Source organism: Carcharhinus amblyrhynchos, chromosome 30 (genome assembly GCF_965287045.1).
Source record: "Carcharhinus amblyrhynchos chromosome 30, sCarAmb.v2.hapA, whole genome shotgun sequence".
NCBI classification, from domain to species: Eukaryota; Metazoa; Chordata; class Chondrichthyes; order Carcharhiniformes; family Carcharhinidae; genus Carcharhinus; species Carcharhinus amblyrhynchos.
Window position 1 is genome coordinate 13,646,859 of NC_137353.1, and position 20,461 is coordinate 13,667,319.

Sequence of the window (20,461 nt, forward strand, 5' to 3'; positions counted from 1 at the left end):
GCCGCACTGTCAGAGGGTCAGTGTTGAGGGAGTGCCGCACTGTCAGAGGGTCAGTACTGAGAGAGTGCCGCACTGTCAGAGGGTCAGTACTGAGGGAGTGCCGCACTGTCAGAGGGTCAGTGTTGAGGGAGTGCCGCACTGTCAGAGGGTCAGTACTGAGAGAGTGCCGCACTGTCAGAGGGTCAATACTGAGGGAGTGCCGCACTGTCAGAGGGTCAGTACTGAGGGAGTGCCGCACTGTCAGAGGGTCAGTACTGAGGGAGTGCCGCACTGTCAGAGGGAGTGTATTGAGGGAGTGCCGCACTGTCAGAGGGTCAGTACTGAGAGAATGCCGCACTGTCAGAGGGTCAATACTGAGGGAGTGCCGCATTGTCAGAGGGTCAGTACTGAGAGAATGCCGCACTGTCAGAGGGTCAGTACTGAGGGAGTGCCGCACTGTCAGAGGGTCAGTACTGAGGGAGTGCCGCACTGTCAGAGGGTCAGTACTGAGGGAGTGCCGCACTGTCAGAGGGTCAATACTGAAGGAGTGCTGCACTGTCAGAGGGTCAGTACTGAGGGAGTGCCGCACTGTCAGAGGGTCAGTACTGAGGGAGTGCCACACTGTCAGAGGGTCAATACTGAAGGAGTGCTGCACTGTCAGAGGGTCAGTACTGAGGGAGTGCCGCACTGTCAGAGGGTCAGTGCTGAGGGAGTGCCGCACTGTCAGAGGGTCAGTACTGAGGGAGTGCTGCACTGTCAGAGGGTCAGTACTGAGGGAGTGCCGCACTGTCAGAGGGTCAGTGCTGAGGGAGTGCCGCACTGTTAGAGACACCTGATGAAATTTTCTGGCACCCCTACCTGAGGCTCGTAAGATACTGCCCCAGACCAATGGGGAATTCCCCTTTGCGAGCCTTGGAGTTGGGCCAGTGAAAATCCGGCATCGTTGTCCGATACTAAATCCCAAGAACCCACTCAGGTGGATGTGGAAGATCCCATTGCCCTATTGGAAGCAGAGCAAGGAGAGGTCTCCCTAGCATCCTGACTAATATTTATCCCTCAGCCAATATCACAACAGTGGCTGAGATTCTCCGGCCTCCCAGCCCTGTCTGTCCCGTTGGCGGGAGCTGGTGTGATGTTTGCTAGCGGTGGGATTCTCTGGTGACACCACTGTTAATGGGAATTCCCATTGAGGTTATCTCACTCCGGCGGGAAACCCGTGGTGGGGGGGTGCGGATGCATTGCCGGTGAGACCGGAGAATCCCGCTGGCGTGGACGGCCGGAGAATCTCGGCCACTATCTGGTCATAAACTCATGGCTGTTTGTGGGACCTTGGGCTATTTAGCTACCACATTTCTGACATTGACTACACTTTGAGAAATACCTGATAGTAAACGTGGACATCCTGAAGTCTTCCAACTGCTCCAAAGTCTTTTATCATATGCTTCAACCTCCAGACACCACAGCACCTGCTCATGTTGGGTGAAGTAAGTATGCTCATTAAGAAAAATGCCTATTAAAAAGTATATCTTGAACTCCCACTAACTTCCTTATCTCTTGTAGGGTGTGACACCACTGCTGAGCCCCAGGCAAGCGCCCACTCATTTGCATGTACATTAATATTTTGCATTTTATTAATTGATCATGTGAATCACTGCATTTCTTATGAATATTAATGTCATCTCAGAGATGTATAAAATTATGTGTTGCCGAAAGTGTTTATAAGCAGGGCGTTGTTGGAGGAAGGAAGTCTGCCAATAGGCTGGATAATGGAGAGATGCAGGTGAAGGAGGCTATTCGGTCCATCACACTCATTCAGATATGAAAAAAACAACCCTCCCAGCTGTTTCAGAAAATAATTCCAAGGTTTCCTTGGCACTCTGCTGCCCAGGAGGTCCGAGAGCATAGACGTTTCAAGGAGAAAGAATTAACAAGTGTGCATCTTAAATCTGACATTTTGTCGATTTGAACTTTTCAGCTTAACTTGAAACCGGGCTTCAGATACACTGTTGCTGCGCTGTTCCCCTTTTATTTGTCTCTGCAGTGTCCTCTCTCAATTGCCCCCTTTCAAAGTTGAAGAGTCCCAGAGATTGTCCAGTCTTGTCATACAAGACTGTAGTAGTTGTGAATGTCTCCCCTGTGCCTTGGTGGGCAGAACTGGCCACATTGTGCACTGCCTGCTCTAACTGAAGTGCTGTACAGTTTGAGCAGAGGTGCTGATGGAGTTGGTGCAATCGTGTTGCGCTGCTCTGCACTGGCCCTGAAACTCAGTGAGCTATTTATAACTCAGATCTAATGATGTTGCCAAGCGACCTTGGCCATTGCCAATGTTACTGCATTAAAATGAAAGCAAAGGTAGTGTAAATATTTTAACTGACTTAGAATTGGTGGGTTTGTGAGATACTGCCCTCAGGAAATCAGTAACCTTCTCCTTCTGCCTGATATTTTCTGTGTTCCATCACTACATGGTAGTTATCACTGTAAACTGTTGGGTATAATATACAGAATCGAATTGGCAGGATATCAAAACTTATCTACCAGATATCAGCATTTTCCTGCTGCCAACAAAAACCACAACTATTGTGCAGGGTGTTCAAATCCTCCGCATCCTCACCCTCCCAATGTCTAACCTGTAACTTTCACCAGCCTTATAACCCACTTTATCCATGTAACCTCCTCCAGCCCCTACATTCCTCATTATCTTTGTAACCTCCTCCAGTTCATGCCAGCCTCTTTATCCCTGTAACCTCCTCCAGCTTCTACAACCCTCACTATCTCTGTAACCTCCTCCAGTTCATGCCAGCCTCTTTATCCCTGTAACCTCCTCCAGCCTCTAAAACCCTCACTATCTCTAAGATCTCCTCCAGCCCGTATTAGCCTCTATAACCTTCTCCAGACTCTATAATCCTCTTTATACCTGTAACCGCTTCCAGCACCTACAGCCTTCCTTTCTGCCTGTAACTTCCTCCAGCCACTTCAACTCTCCCTATTTCTGCTACCTCCATCAGCCTTTACAACCCTCCATTTCTCTGTAACCTCTTACAGCCCCGATAATTTTCTATATCTTTGTAACCTCCTCCAGCCCTCTTTCCCCCTGTAACTTCCTCCCTACAATCCTATTTATCTCTGTAATCTCCACCAGCCTCTATAACTCTCCGTATCTCTGTAACTTCCTCCAACCTCTACCATCCTCCCTATCTCTTTAACCCCTTCCCTATCTGTAACCTGCAACCTCTTACAGTCCTGATAACCTTCCCTATCTCTATAACCTCCTCCAGCTTCTACAATCCTCCAAGATTTCTGTATTCCTTCAATTCTGACCCTTTGCTCATCCTAAGTTTTCATCACTTGACAAATGGGATCTGTGCCTTCAGCTCAGAAACTCCCTCTCTAAATCTCTTGGCTTCTCTGCCTCTCCCTCCTTCTTTAAAAACATTCCTTAAAACCTACCTTTTGGACCAATTCTTTGGTCAACTCTCCTTATGTCTTTGTTAGCTTAGTATCATTTTTCTGTTGATGGATTGGGTAGTTAGGGTGAGTGGCTTGCAAGTACCCCTCCAAACCACTCATATTTCCAAGTCAGGAAATTGCCGTTCCTTCACAATCACTGGGTCAAAATCCTGGAATTCCCTCCCTGACAGCATCGTGGGTCAACCCACAGAGCATGGACTGCAGCAATTCAAGAAGGCAAACTCATCACCACCTTCTCAAGGGCAACTAAGAATGGGCAATAAATGCTGGCCAGCCAGTGACGCCTATGTCCGATGAATGAATGAGAAAAGGATTATGCTGTTGTGCAGTGCTTCATTATGATTATTACTTGTGAGATGCTATAAAGATGCAAGGTGTTGTTGGATTGACAGTCTGTTCTTCCTCTGGGATTACTCAGATCACATTCTGTCACTACATTGCTACTTTCTCCACCACAACTAGCTCCCTTCCAACCTGTCGGGAAAATGACAGGCTTCCTATATGTAACAGGCCACTCCACTGCAGAAAATACCCAAAGAATAAGTAGGAATGCAGGAACAGGAGTCATCCATTCAGCCCCTTGAGCTGGTTCTGCATTTCAATAAGATCATGGCTCCTTTGTATGAACCCTCAGGAAAGACCCTATGATCAGTGAGACCGAGATCCAGTCGGTATATCTGGGAATGTGGTTTCGAGGGGGAATTTGATGCATTGGGGGAAAGAGGTGCTTTAGGTACGGTTTACTGCACCAAGTGTGAATCGAGTGCTGGAAGTTGGGTAATTAAGGATTTGGGAAGCTCGGGGAAAAGGTGCTCTTTTGCTATCTCACTTTTTCAGCCTTTAGGAAGTGGCTTACTCTGTCACATAAGAACATAAGAAATAGGAGCAGGAGTAGGCCATCTAGCCCTTCGAGCCTGCCCCGCCGTTCAATAAGATCATGGCTGATCTGTCGTGGCTCAGTTCCACATTCCTGCCCTCTCCCCATAACCCTTAATCCCCTCGCTTATCAAAAACCCATCAACCCGCGTCTTAAAAATATTTAGCGAGGCAGCCTCCACCACCTCAACGGGCAGAGAATTCCAGAGATTCACCACCCTTTGAGTGAAGAAGTTCCTCCTCAACTCCGTTCTAGACCGCCCCCCCTTTATCTTGAGGCTGTGCCCGCTAGTCCTATTGTCCTTTCTGAGCGGGAAGAGTCTCTCCACCTCTATCCTATCCATCCCATTCATCATCTTATATGTCTCAATGAGATCTCCCCTCATTCTTCTAAACTCTAACGAGTACAAGCCTAGTTTATTCAGCCTCTCCTCATTGCTCAACCCCCTCAACTCCGGTATCAGCCTAGTAAACCTCCTCTGCACTCCCTCCAAGGCCAAAATATCCTTGCGTAAGTACAGCGCCCAAAACTGCACACAGTACTCCAGCTGCGGCCTCACCAATGCCCTATACAGCCGCAGCAAGACCTCCCTACTTTTATATTCAATCCCCCTCGCTATGAAGGCCAGCATCCCATTAGCCTTCCTGATCACCTGCTGCACCTGCAGGCTGGGTTTTTGCGACTCATGCACAAGGACCCCGAGGTCCCTCTGCACCGTCGCCTGCTGCAGTTTTTCGCCACATAAGTAATAGTCCTTCCTACCATTATTCCTATCAAAGTGGACCACCTCGCACTTGCCAACATTAAATTCCATTTGCCAGTTCCTGGCCCATTCGCCCAGCCTATCTAGATCCTTCTGCAGACTCTCCACACCCTCTGCGCAATTTGCCGTTCCACCAATCTTGGTGTCATCAGCAAATTTCGACACCATACACTCGGTTCCCTCCTCCAGATCATCTATATAAATGGTAAATAGCTGAGGCCCCAGCACCGACCCCTGGGGCACTCCACTAGTCACCAACCGCCAATCCGAATAGCACCCGTTAACCCCCACTCTCTGCCTCCTATTTGACAACCAATCCTCTATCCACGCTAACACCCACGGGAGAGGCTTGTTATTTGGTGAGTATCTGGTAACTAAGATATAGTCTATTCTTAAGGTTCAGAATGGTTTAGCAATTGGTGGTAATGTTAATAAAATGTATAGAAGATAAGTGTATAATTGAATAAAATAATTAAATAGCTCATTGAATACTTTAAGGATGACAGGAGATGTGTTGCAGCTGTAGCATGTGGGAGTCCTGGGTGCCATTTTGATGCAGGGTGAATATCTCTGCAGTATCTGTTTGCATTTTGACTTCAGCTCAGAGTTTGAGCTGGAAGCTGAACTGCAGACACAGCCATGCATCAGGGAGGGGGAAGGTACCTGTATCCTTTATACCAGGATTGCAGTCACATCTCCTAGGACAGGACCAGTGTTCAGGGACAGGAATGTGACATTAGGGAGCAGGATAGGGGACTTGGAGTGAAGGACTGTCAGCTTTTAAAATAGTACAGCACAGTTAAGGTATTCTCAGCTCATTTAGATGAGTGTGTGAGGTTGGAGGGGCTGGATGGTGGAGGGGCTGGAGGGTGGAAGGGCTGGAGGATGGAGGGGTTGAAGGTTAGGGGGCTGGAGGGTGAATGGGCTGGAGGGTGGAGGGGCTGGAGGGTGGATGAGCTAACTGACCATTGCACCGTGGTACAAGCAGCCATTCAACTGGGGAGAGCAGGAAGGAATGCAGTGGTAGTCAGGGACAGTGTAATCAGAGGGATTGACATAGCAAAGAATCAGAATCCAGGTAGCAGCGTTGCCTGCCCAGTGCCAGGGTTCAGACATCTGCTTGGGGCTGGGGAGGAATTTGCATTGAGAGGGGGAGGTCCCAGTTGTCATTGTCCATGGACGTACCAGCGATGTTGGTAGGATGAGGAAGGGGGTTCAGCAGACTCAATATGAGGAGTTTGGCACCACATTAAGGAGCAGAACCTCAAAGGTCATAATCTCTGGATTATTACCTGAGCAATGTGCAAATTAGCATTGGACAAATTAGAGAGAGATGAAATGTGTCTCAAACTCTGGTGTGGCAGGAATGGGTTCCAGTTCCTGGGGCACTGGTACTAGTTCTGGGGAAAGTAAGATCTGTACAGTTGGGATAGTCCACACCTGAACCATGCTGGGATCGGTGCTATTGTGAGTTGCCTAACTAGGGAAGTAGAGAGGGTTTTAAACTAAATAGTGGGGGCAATCAACCATAGCTGGGAAGTTGTGGTGTACCAAAGAGCAGTGACAAGGCAAAAGAGAAAGGTATTATTACAGGGAATGAATAATAGACCATGGCAGGGGATAGGGAGTACTAATCCAATAGTAAATCAACATGAGACCAGAGGTTATAAAAAGAACAAAATGATAAAACTAGAGGCTCTGTATCTGAATGCACATAGCATTCAAAATAAGTAAGTATATTTAATAGCAGTTACAGAGATGTGGCTTCATGAAGACATGGATTGGGACCTGGATGTTGAAGGACACAGGATATTTAGGAAGTGAGGAATAGGGTGGAGGTTGGCCCTGTTAGTTAATGTGGTGGTAGCCCAATAGAGAGGGATGACCTAAACTCAGAAGATTGGCCAATATCTCTTTAACCTATACTTAACGCTCTCTCCACTCACATTGTCTATATCTTTAAGATTTGATTACCTGTAAAGATTCGCATTCCAACCATTATTTTGTAAATTGAGTTTGTGTCTTTATGTGCCCTGTTTGTGAACAGAATTCCCTGATGAAGGGGCAGCGTTCCGAAAGCTAGTGACTTTTGCTACCAAATAAACCTGTTGGACTTTAAACTGGTGTTGTGAGACTTCTTACAGAATATAAGAAGCAGCAAAGGATGTCTAAAAGATTAATAAGGAAGGAAAAATTACAGTCCGGGAGAAAGCTAGCCAGAAATATTAAAACATTGAGTTTGTATAAATATTTTAAAAAGAGTTAACAAAATGAACAGTGGTCCTATAGAAAGTGAGCCTGGGGAATTGATAATGGAAAATAAAGAGATGGCAGATGAATTGAACAGGTATTTTGCATTAGTCTTCACTGTAGGGAATACAAGTAATGTCCCAGAAGCAGCTATAAACCAGGAACTGGAAAGGAGGATGGAATGCAGGAAAATTAGTCGCCAGAGATATTCTACCGAGTAAATTATTGGAGCTGCAGATTGACTAGTAACGAAGAACAAAAAATAGTAGAGGAACAGGCCCTTCAGCCCACCAAGCCTGCGCTGATCACATTGTCTTATCTAGACCAACCCTCCATACCCCGCCTGCTCATGTGCCTATCCAAATAAGGCTTAAATGTTGCTAACGTGTCTGCCTTAACCACCTCACTTGGCTGGGCATTCCAGGGCCCCACTTCCCCCACACATTTCCACTGAACCTTCCCCCTCTTATCTTGAACTTGTGCCCCCTTGTGTTTGTCATTTCTGCCCTGGGAAAAAGCTTCCAACAGTTGACCCTATGTATGCCCCTCATAATTTTATAAACTTCTATCAGGTCGCCTCTCAGCCTCCGTCTTTCCAGGGAGAACAATCCCAGTTTATTCAATCTCTCCTCATAGCTAATACCCTCCATACCAGGCAACATGCTGGTAAACCTTTTCTGTACTCTCTCTAAAGCCACCACGTCCTGGTATGTGGCAAACAGAATTGGACACAGTATTCCAAATGTGGTCTTACCAATGTTTTATATAACTAACATAATTTGGCAACTTTTATACTCAAAGCCCTGGCCAATGAAGGCAAGTATGCCATATGCTTTCTTCATTACCTTTTCTACCTGTGCTGCCATCTTTAAGGATCTGTTGTCCTGTACTCCCAGATCTCTCTGTGCACCTGGATCCTGTTGAACTTCATCCCAGAATCTTAAAAGAAGTGGCTAGTGAGATAGTTGGTTTTAATTTTCCAAAGCTCCCTAGATTCGGGGAAGGTCCCATTAGATTGGAAAATAGCAGATGTAATCCCTTTATTTAAAATGGGAGGGGGAGAGAAAGTGGGGAACTGCAGGACAGTTAGCTTAAAACCTGTGATGGGGAAAATGTTAGAAGCTATAATTAAAACTTTATAGCAGGGCATTTGGATAAGCTTAAATAATCAGGCTGAGTCAACATGGTTTTGTGAAAGGCTAAATCGTGTTATTATTGGAACTTAATAACAACGTATTGGAATTCTTTGAGGAAGTAATCTGTGCTGTGGATAAAGGGGAACCGAAGAATGTACTGTACTTAGATTTCCAGAGGGTATTTGATAAGGAAGGAAATTACCATCACTAAAGAAAAAATAGCACAGGTGAAAGTAATGGGACTGAAAGCTGATAAATCCCCAAAGCCTGACAATCTACGTGGTATGAAAGGAAATGGCCATGAAAATAGTGGCCGTGTTGGCTGCTTTTTTCCAAAGTTCTGTAGATTCTGGAACATTTCCAGCAGATTGGAGGATGGCAAATGTAACCCCACTATTTTGAAAAGGAGGGAGGGTGAATGCAGGGAACGACAGATCAACCAGCTTAACATCAGCAGTGGGAAAATATTAGAGTTGATTTTAAAGGATGTGATAACAGGACATTTAGAAAATATCAGCAGGATTAAAGAAAATCAATATGGGTTTATGAAAGGGAAATTACATTTTGACAAACCTACTGGAGCTTTTTAAGGACATAGATAGTGGAATAGATAGGGGAGAACCAGTGGATGTGGTATATTTGGGTTTTCAGAAAGCTTTTGATAAAGTCCCACCTAAGAGGTTAGTGTGTAAAATTAAAGCACGTGAGATTAGGGGAGGGTTGAGAATTAGTTAGCAGACAGAAAATAGAAAATGAGAATAAATAAGGCTTTCTCAAAGCGATGAGATGGAGATGCCGATGTTGGACTGGGGTAGGCATCTGATGAAGGAGCAGCGCTCTCAAAAGTTCATGATTCCAAGTAAACCTGTTGGACTTTAACATGGTGTTGTGAGACTTCTTACTATTCCTCACAGTGTCAGGTGGTGACTAGTGGGGTTCCTCAGGAATCAGTGTTTGGGCCCCAGATATTCACAATACACATCAACGTTACGGATGAGGGAACCAAATGTATTAATTCCAGGTTTGCTCATGTGCTGGGGAGGTGATTAGGGTGGAGGATGTTAAGAGAACTCAGGGTGATTTCGACAATTGCAAGTACAAGACAGATGCAGTGTAACATGGATAAATGTGAAATTATCCACTTTGGATGGAGAAACAGAATAGCAAAGTATTATTTAAATTATGATAAATTGGGACATACAATGAGTGTCCCATTACACCAGTCATGGAAAGCAAGCAGACAGGTACAGCAAGCAGCTGAAGGAAACCCTTGCAGAAATGGGGAGAACATGCAGAATCCACACAGAACGTGACCCAAGCTGGGAATTGAACCCGGGTCCCTGGTGCTGTGAGACAGCTATGCTAACCATTGTGCTGCCGTGCCGAACCTCTAATTTGAACAACTGGAGGGGGAAGGCGTGGGGTAGGCTCCGGTTTAACAGCTCGTCCTGAAATCCAGCCCCTCCAAACGGTGCAGCGCTCTTCCAGTTCCCGGTGTCAATCTGGATTGTAATCATTCCCTCTTTAAATCAGACTAAATGGCAGCTTGGAAATTACACCTTCGTTTATTCATTATGCTAATGCAATCCAGGCTGTTGAGCTGTAAACAAAAGTGAGAACAAATTTGTAACCAAAGACAATTTGGGGTCCATTGATTTGTTTTCACTCCCAGTTATTTCTTGCACGCGGCAAACGTCAGCTTATTACTGGGTTCCTTTACCTTCTTCCCATTTGCCTTTATCTACTGCCATATTCAAGTGATCATTAACTCCAGCATCTGCGCAAGATAATATCCTCTGTTAGTGGAGAATGACTGCAATTTTCCATTGTCAGAACTGATTTGGCTTATTAGTAGCATCTGGATTCAATTGTTGGTTTTTATCTCTGGGAAAGCAGCCTGTCCCATTGATGCTATTGTCCTAGATTCAGTCTCACCTTCCCTCCGTCTACCTGCTTCACTCTCCCTGTTTATCTCCTGTCTCTGCCACAATGCTCCCATCTCTCTCTCTCTGTCTATCTGCCACCGTCTTCAGTCATTCTGGGCTGGATTTCCCGACCACGCTCACCCCAAAACTGGAAAATCTTGCCTGATGTCAATGGACCTTTACATGGAGTTCGCACGTCCTCCCCGTGTCTGCATGGGTTTCCTCCAGGAGCTCCGGTTTCCTCCCGCAGTCCGAAAGACATGCTGGTTAGGTGCTAAATTCTTCCTCAGTGTACCCGAACAGGTTCCGGAGTGTGGCGCCTGGGGGATTTGGTGGGCGGGATGGGAAAATCCTGCCCTGTGTCTCCCCAAAATGTGTTGATGTGTTTCATTGCCAGTTTCACTTCCTCTTTGTCTCATCCCCCTGACTGTCTACCTCCCTGGCACTTTAACTATAATACTGAGGGAGTGCTGAACTGTCGGAGGAGCTGTTTTTCAGATGTCTCCCCTCTCCAATGGATGTAAAAGCCCCCGTGGCATTATTCTGAAGAAGAGAAGGCAAGGTCTCCTCATCAATATTGATCGTGCAGCCAACAACATTGGAAGTGGGTTATCTGATCATGATCCTGTTTGTGAGATCTTGCTGTGTGCCTGTTAGCTGCCACACTTCCATATTACAGGCACGGGAAGAATGTGCAGACTCCACACAGATAGTGACCCAAGCCAGGAATCGAACCCGGGTCCCTGCCGCTGTGAGGCAGCAGTGCTAACCATGGTGCCACCATGCCGCATTACATGCTTCCTTTTTTAATCCTTCCTTGTCCGGAGCAAGTTGTAGACCCAACCCTGTGTGACAGAATGTGCAAATCCTCCATTGCCACTCTGGCAGTGAGGAGTCCAGAGGGAACTTGATTTAATTGTTCTAACTAATGTTAAATTGAAATGAAGAAACTCTGGGAGGAGGGGCCTAGTCACTCGTTAACACCTCCCCGCTCACTGCAAGTCAAAATATGGATTTGGCAAAGGCCCATATCTGATCCTAGTCTGTGGATCAGATCCTATGGTTGTTAACAAGCCAAGCTGCTGACTGAGTGCACAATCCTAGTGGATTCAGACTAATGGAGGACAGCAGCACAGCTGCTTTAAACCATTCACAACTTATTCCTTTTTAAAGGTCCATTGCGATGGGAAAAGAGCTCCCATAGTATCTTGTCACTTGTCCCTCCAACAATCTCCCCTTCTTTCAAAAATTCTGCCTTTTGGTTAAGATCAAACCCAAGATGGGGTGCAATGTCATAGAATCATAGACTCCTACAGGCCATCAAGTCTGCACCAAGAACAGTCCCACCCAGCCCCTACCCCATAACCCGACATATTTAGCCTGCTAATCCCCCTGACATTAAGGGGCAATTTTAGCATGGCCAATCAACATAACCCGCATCTTTGGACTGAAGGAGAAAACCCACACAGACATGGGGAGGATGTGCAAATGTCACACAGACCCCAGCTGGGAATCAAACCCGGGTCCCGTGCGCTATGAGGCAGCAGTGCTAACCACTGAGCGACCGTGCCACTGTTGATAAGTACTCCATTGGTGTAAAGTACTTTCGGTTGTCCTGAAGTCATAAATGGAAGTTTTTTTTGTGCATTTTGCAAAGTATTAAGGTTTTTTAAACTTAATTTCTTTTTGAGTGCTGCAGGAAGTGAGAGAACGATACAGAATCTGGGAATGTTGTAACGGAAGTTTGCTCTCTTTTGCTGGCACTAGGAGGCAGACACAGATGAAAACCAAGGCACGCTGGACTTTGAAGAGTTCTGCGCGTTTTATAAGATGATGTCCACTCGGCGGGATCTCTATCTCCTGATGCTGATGTACAGTAACCACAAGGACCAGTTAGACTCGGATGACCTGAAGAGATTTCTGGAGATAGAGCAAAAGGTGAGCAGTGTGAGTCTGGGGAGTCAGTTGGAAGCAGAGCGATGCCTTCTTTATGTAGACGCCCAGTCAAGACTCGTACTGGGCCGAGAACTTGTCATTGGTCCATCCAAGACATGTTTTGGATTAGACTGTCCGGCCTGTTTTTTCAACTGGAGCACAGTTCTGGGAGGGCGGGCGGACCAGAAAGATTTCCTGCTTGATTCTCGGTCAGTGCAGAGCTAAATGAGGCAGCAGACACAGCTTTAATTAAGGAACAGATGTTTGAAACAAATAACCTGGAGTAAGAGTCACTGTCTATGTGAAGTGTGCACATTCTCCCTGTGTCCATGTGGGTTTCCTCCGGGTGCTCTGGTTTCCTCCCACAGTCCAAAGATGTGCATGTTTGGTTGATTGGCCAGGCTAAATTGCCTATAGTGTCAGGGGGATTAGCAGGGTAAATATATGGGGTTATGGGGGTTGGATCTGGGTGGGATCGTGGTCAGTGCAGACTCGATGGATCGAATGGCCTCCTTTTGCACTGTAGCAAATGTATGATGATTCTATTCTATGAAGAGAAAAGGGCAGGCTGTTATTTGACATAAAGTATCATAAACTCATAGGTGAGATTGAGGGACATCAGTAAAATGGTGGGATTAGGTACATTGGTGTCAAGGGATACGGGGAGAGTGTGCAAGACTATGATGTTCAGATGGAGGATCAGCCCTGATCATAGAAACATGGAACATTACAGCACAGTAGAGTCCCTTCAGCCCTCAATGTTGTGCCGAGCTATGTCCAATCCCAAGATCGAGCTATCCCCTCCCTATATGGGGTCCGGGTCCACAGGATTCTTAAATCGGCCTCACAGGTGGAGGATGTGGTCAAGAAGGCGTATGATGTACTGGCCTTCATTAATCGAGGGATTGAGTTTAGGAGTCGGGAGGTAATGCTGCAACTTTATAGGACCCTTGTCAGACCCCACTTGGAGTACTGTGCGCAGTTCTGGTCGCCTCACTACAGGAAGGATGTGGAAGCTATTGAGAGGGTGCAGAGGAGATTTACAAGAATGTTGCCTGGATTGGGAGGCATGCCTTATGACGATAGGTTGAGGGAGCTAGGTCTCTTCTCCCTGGAGAGACGAAGGTTGAGAGGCGACCTGATAGAGGTTTATAAAATGTTGAGAGGAATAGATAGGGTGGATTCTCGGAGGCTATTTCCCAGGGCTGAAATGGTCACTACGAGAGGACACAGGTTTAAGGTGCTGGGAAGCAAGTACAGAGGAGATGTGAGGGGAAGGTTTTCACTCAGAGGGTGGTGAGTGAGTGGAATCGGCTGCCGTTGGTGGTGGTAGAGGAGAATTCGCTGGGGTCTTTTAAAAGACTTCTGGATGAGTATATGGGATCTAATGGCATTGGAAGTTACAGATAGTTCTATGGCTTGGTATGTATAGATGTGATCGGCGCAACTTGTGGGCCGAAGGGCCTGTTTGTGCTGTAGTGTTCTATGTTCTATGTTCTATCACTCTGGTGTGCTCCATGTGCCTATCCAATAACCGCTTGAAAGTTCCTAAAGTGTCCGACTCCACTATCACAGCAGGCAGTGCATTCCACACCCCAACCATTCTCTGAGTAAAGAATCTACCCCAGACATCCCTCCTATGTCTCCCACCATGAACCTTATAGTTATGCCCCCCAGTAACAGCTACATCCACCCCAAGGAAATAGTCTCTGAACGTCCACTCTATCAATTCCCCTCATCATCTTATAAACCTCTATTAAGTCACCTCTCATCCTCCTCCGCTCCAAAGAGAAAAGCCCTAGCTCCCTCAACCTTTCCTCCTAAGACCTACTCTCCAAACCAGGCAGCATCCTGGTAAATCTCCTCTGCACTCCTTCCTATGCTTCCACATCCTTCTTATAGTGAGGTGACCAGAACTGAACACAATATTCCAAATGTGGTCTCACCAACGTCCGGTATAGTTGCAGCATAACCCCGCAGCTCTTAAACTCAAACCCTCCCATCATGTTGAATGGTGGAACAGGCTTGAAGGGTCGAATGGCCTACTCCTATTCCTATTTGCTATGTTTCTAGGGTGGGATACAGATATACTGGTGAGAGATGGTAGGTGTGTAGGTTTGAGCTGGAATCACTTCAGGACCTGGTCATAACGTGACCAAACACGTTGATTGTCAACCTGTACATTTCTTCCAATGCTCCTCTGACAGACAGTAAGAGCGATATGGAGATGCTGGCGTTGGACTGGGGTAAACACAGTAAGAAGTCTCACATCACCAGGTTAAACCCAGCATCTCCACATCATGACTACCATCGACACCACAAACTGCCGGCTCCAAGTGGAGAGGATCTCCAAGAAGATTGCGCATATCGACAATCTTTAACCTGGTGTTGTGAGACTTCTTATTGTGTTCGACAATAAGAGCGGCAGAGATTCCTGGACAGCCAGAACCATGTGGTAGCCGTAACATAATTTCCTGCCCCACAGAAAACTCCGGGCACAAACCCTTACCACAGACTGCACTCCATGCCAAACCTCCTCCTTGCTTTGTGGGACTACTGGAGAGAGAGAGAGAGAGAGAGAGAGAGACAAAGGCTGGATTGAGAAATATTGGTGCAATTGTAGATAGGCTGGATTGATGGATACTGTAGAGATGCTGCATAGGCTGGATTGATGGATACTGTAGAGATGCTGCATAGGCTGGATTGAGGGATATTGGAGAGATGGTGGATAGGCTGGATTGATGGATACTGTAAAGATGGTGGATAGGCTGGATTGAGGACTTGATAAAAAAAATCTATTGAGCTCAACAAAACAGGAGGTCCTGCAGGATTGATAGCCACAGCAGTGTATCAACCGAGAGGTGGGGGTGACAACAACGCCTTGTATCTATCAGGGAAACAGTCACAGAATCAGAAGAGCAGAGAGAAATTAGGAGGGAGTGACCGAACACTTGGTGAAAGGGATGGGTTTTAAAGGGAGAGAGTGGTGGAGAAGCAGAGTGGTTTGGGGAGAGAGTCCAGTGGGGCCAGGATATCTGAAGGCACAGGCCTCAATGGTGGAGAAGGATGGTGAGATGGGGTGAGAGTGTGGGAAAGGGAGAGTGCAAGAGGTCAGAATTAAAGGCAGCAGCAAGTTTGGAAGGACAAAGTCTTTGAGAGAGGGGGCAGACAGTGAGAGTGAGAGAGAGAAAGTGAGAGAGAAGGAGAGAAAGACAAAGTGAGAGCAAGAGATAGTGGGAGGGAGTGAGAGAGAGAGTGAGAGAAAGAGAGTGAGAGAGAGATAAAGTGAGCGACAGAGGGGGAAAGAGAGAAAGTGAGGGGGGAGAAAGAGGGAGCAAGAGAGAGAGAAAGTGAGAGAAGGAGAGAGAAAATGAGGAAGAGAGAGAGAGAAAAAGTAAGGAGGGGCAGAGAGAAAGGGAGCAAGAAAGTGAGAGAGAGAAAGTGAGAGAGAGAGGGAAAAAAAGGGAAAGTGAAAGGTGGGGGCAGAGAGAGAGAAAGTGAGAGAGAGAGGGGAACTGAGAGAGAAGGAGAGAGAAAGTGAGGGAGGGGAGAGAGAGAGAGAAAGTGAGAGGAGAGAGAAAGTGAGGGAGAGGAGAGAGAGAGAAAGTGAGAGAGAGAGGTTTTTCACTCGGAGGGTGGTGGGTGAGTAGAATTGGCTGCCAGCGGTGGTGGTGGAAGCGAATTCGATAGGGTCTTTTAAGGGACTTTTGGATGAGTACATGGGACTTAGTAAGATTGAGGGTTATACGTAAGTCTAGTAGGTAGAGATACATTTGGCACAACTTGTGGGCCGAAGGGCCTGTTTGTGCTGTAGTTTTTCTCTGTTCTATGTTCTATGAGAGAGAGAAAGTGAGAGAGAGAGACGGGAGGGGAGACTGAAAGAAAGTGAGAGAGAGAGGCGGGAGTGAGAGAGAAAGTGAGAAAGAAAGAGAGAAGGAAAGAGAAAAATTGAGTAGCATTGACTCCGAGCTTGATGTTTAATAGGCTGATTTGCTGAGTGGAAGACAGTGAGGTTGTGAAGGAGCTGAGCATTAACTTTGTTTAAACTCCAGCCTATCACAGACTGATGATAAAGGTTTAAACATAATGCCACTCATTAATGTGCAATTTGTTCACCAGCTCAGTGCAATGTTCTGGGCCCAGTAAATGGATCAATGGTACAGGCGAAGTGGGACTTCCCAGTCTCTTACACATGCTGAGTACGCTGAGGCTGGCATTTTCCCACATATTCCTGGGTTGGCAATATTAAAAACAGACAGCTGTGTTTACCTTGTCTCTGCCCAATATTGCTGAAGGATAATGTAGCTCAGCTTATTTCCCAAGGTGTTAGCATGATATAATAACATCTTCACCCACTGCCTGCATCATTACCAATCTAAGCAGGCGAGAGGACAGTAACATTAACTCCTAAAATCTTTTCCTATATTTAAAAAGCAATCCAAACAACTCTATTCAATCCCACTTACCCTGTGCTGCTCGATATTGCCCCCTGTGGGCTCTGCTGACAGTGCACTGAGCTCTCACTATCCAAACGTGGTTCCAGCTTCACATCAACCAACCAAATGGTGAATGTCTTTTTAAGTTTATTTACTAGTGTCACAAGTAGGCTTACATTAACACTGCAATGAAATTACTGTGAAAATCCCCTAGTCGCCACACTCCGATGCCTGTTCGGGTGCACTGAGGGAGAATTTAGCATGGCCAATGTACCTAACCAGCACATCTTTTGGACTGTGGGAGGAAACCGGAGCACCGGGAGGAAACCCACGCAGACACGGGGAGAATGTGCAAACTCCACACAGACAGTGACCCAAGCCGGGAATTGAACCTGAATCCCTGGCGCTGAGAGGCAGCAGTGCTAACTACTGTGCCACTGTGACAACTCTCTGCCCATGGGTTATTTTTTTCCATTTCCATTTCCTGCCTTTGCCCCTTTGCTGGGGATACAGTCCTTTCAGGACCAGCAATGCTCCACATTACCATCAAGTGTCCAAGATGATGCATGTTGCAGGCCATTCAACCATGTGGGGCCTCCCAGCGACAGCCAACCTCATCCTTGCCAATATCCAGCCAGCAGCACAAACTCAGGTTGATTCAGAACCCCATCCCCCTCCTCCCTCCCACCCTACAGCCTCCTCCTTCCCTGATCCAGGAGAAAAGCAGTTATGTGTGTCTCAGTTCCATGACCTCAGGATATCCCACGGTGCTTTATAGTAAATGAAGTCCTTTTGAAGAACGGATGTAACATAGGAACTGCGGCCACCAATCTTCCCACAGCAAACTCCCTCAAACAGCAGAGTGATAACAAGCAGGTCAACTGTTCACCGTGATCTTGATCCAGGGAGAAATTTGGCCAAAACACAGGGGGAAACTTGCCTACTTTTCTTCAACATATTAGCGTGGGATCTTTTATATCTTGCTGGGAATACAGGCTAGGACCAGTTTAACCTTTCGCTCAGTGCAGCACTCCCCTCCCTCAGTAAATCAATGACACAGTAAGAAGTCTCACAACACCAGGTTAAAGTCCAACCGGTTTATTCGATATCACGCGCTTTCGGAGCCCTGCTCCTTCATCAGGTGAGTGTCGATGTGCGCAATCTTCTTGGAGATCCTCTCCACTTTGAGCCGGAGGTTGGTGGGAGCCGTGATGTGGAGAGGCTGGCGTTGGACTGGGGTGGGTACAGTAGGAAGTCTCACAACACCAGGGTAAAGTCCAACAGGTTTATTTGGTATCACAAGCTTTCGGAGTACTGCTCCTTCATCAGGTGAGCAGTGGGTTGGGATCACAAACAGGGCATATATAGACACAGACTCAATTATGGTTGGAATGCGAGTCTTTACAAGTAATCAAGTCTCTACAGGTACAGTCAATGCGAGTGGAGAGAGGGTTAAGGTTAAAGAGATGTGAATTGTTTCAAATCAGGACAGTTAGTAAGATTTTGCCAGCCTAGGTCACATAGTTACAGGTAGCATGATGTGGCAATCAATAGCAGAATCGGCCTAGGTCACATGCTCCAGTTCCTGGCATGGAACTCACAATCTTCTCACTAAGCGACGAGTACAAAGGACTGCACTGGCCTTGTGACCTTTACTGAGACCAGCCGGAGAACCAAAATGTGCCCATAGTATCCTTACAGTACAGAAGAGGCCATTCAGCCCATCGAGTCTGCACTGACTCTCTGACAGAGAAAGTATCTTACCCAGGCCCATTTCCCCCACCCTGTCCCCACCTATTTACCATGGTCAATCCACCCAACCTGTGCAATTATGGAACGTGGGAGGAAACTAGAGCACCCGGAGGAAACCCACATGGACGCGGGGAGAATGTGCAAACTGCACACAGTCACCCGAGGCCGGAATTGAACCCAGGTCCCTGGCACTGTGGGGCAGCAGTGCTAACCACCATGCCACCTCAATGCTGATCAGATGCACTTTTCATGGAGTGGTAGATGTAAATTCCTCACTTTTACTTCCATTGAAGGTGTGAGGAGCCTTGGTTGCCGCATGGCAAGACAGCAGGACTGAGAGAGAGGGTGCACAGGTTCTCATCTGTGGAATCAGAAGATTTGGTGAAGGAGGATCTGAGGAAGAGGAATATCCCATACTGGCAAGGGATAAGGACACCACCTCACACTCCTGTCCTTCTCCCTGCAGCAGCTCCCTGCAATGCCTGGGCTCAGAATCCTCCTCCTATTCCTCATCCAGGCCATGGACAATAACCATAATCAACCATTCTCCTGGTAGCTCCTGCAGGCTGGAGTTGAAAAGCACTCACTCTAAGGTGACATCCTGAGAGAATTTCCAGAATAAATGCTCTTGGTGTGTTTCTGAAATCCTCCTCCCAGCTCCAGCAGCCAGTGCAAGTGAAATGGTGACTATCGCTTGAAGTAATGCTTGAAATCAGCATCTACGTCGTGCTCCTGCCCAAGTAGCTGGTTCCTGTAGAGAGAAGGTGTTAGATGAAGCAATCACCACCAACACCCACTGTCATGTCTTTAATGATTAGCAATTGAAGTGGCGATGAGCTGTTTAATATCCACAGGGTGGCCAGATCCTGGTGCACACGTCAGCCCCTTTACCAAGATGGTGCTTTGTGCTGAACACAGGCTAAAATTGAAACTCGAGCTCATTTCTTTATCACCTCAAATGTATTTGACACACATTACCATCCGTGTGGCTGTTATTGGCACTATTCAGACTGAAGATGGCACAGAGTTCAGTCCTGTGCCCCTATCTGTCCCGCAGAATTATCCTAGCCACCCCTGCCCCTACCAAGCCCGCACTCATCCCCCACCCCATCCTCACACCAACCCATGCCCTCACTCCGGCAGGCACTAGGGGCAGTATTTTGCCTTTTGGCTCAGGGCCCTGATGTCAGGATCAATTGTAGCTTCAACACCGCACCATATTGACAGCAGTCATTTGACTTTTCCCGAATTAACCAGTCAAGTGGCCAGAGGCACGCTCGTGCTTGCCATCCAGCTGCGGATGGGTGAGCTCTTGAAGCTGGAGGACCAGGAGGAGGAGAAGCCCTCTGCCTGGAAGGAACTGCAGAGAGTGAGAGAGAGAGCCTGAACTGAGTGTCTCGCTTGGCCAATGCAGAGGGCAGTTGTCAGTCAGCCACCTTGCTATGGGGTCTGGAGTCACGTATGGGCCAGACCGGGTAGGCATGGCAGATTTCCACCCCTGGGAGCACATTGGTGAACCAGAAGGGTTTTTGCAGCGATTGATGATAGTTATCCAGGTTACTGTTAATGAGGCTAGCTTTATATTCTAGATTTGTTAATTCGACTTCAGTGTTGCCAACTGCCGTGGTGGGATTTGAACTCATGTCTCCTGATAATCATCCTCGGCGTCGGGTTAACTAGTTACCGCTATAGACCTAAGCTGTGTAGGTTAGGGGGATTAGCCATGGGGTAGGGTGGGGTAGTGGGCTCTCTGTCAGTACTCTCTGTTAGTGAGTTGTTGTAGACTCGATGGGCCGAATGGCCTCCTTCTGTACTGTAGGGATTCAATGTTTCCATCTTGAGGCGTCTCACGAAGACTTCTGCATTAGATCCTGGCGACAGCTGTAGGGCCACCATTACTGTGTGAGACACTCTGCAGCTGGGTAGGTGGAGGGGGTTGA

General features: G+C 47.1%; 1 protein-coding gene across 2 annotated transcripts in view; it reads left to right on the plus strand.

The window, feature by feature from the left end:
• The window catches only part of plch2a (phospholipase C, eta 2a), a 170,606-nt gene that overhangs the window by 39,438 nt on the left and 110,707 nt on the right, over positions 1–20,461 (plus strand). For both annotated transcript variants that reach the window (XM_080215324.1, XM_080215323.1), the window contains one exon: positions 12,166–12,336. In XM_080215324.1, coding sequence (XP_080071450.1) covers positions 12,166–12,336 — 171 coding nt within the window. The remainder of the gene's footprint in view (positions 1–12,165; positions 12,337–20,461) is intronic.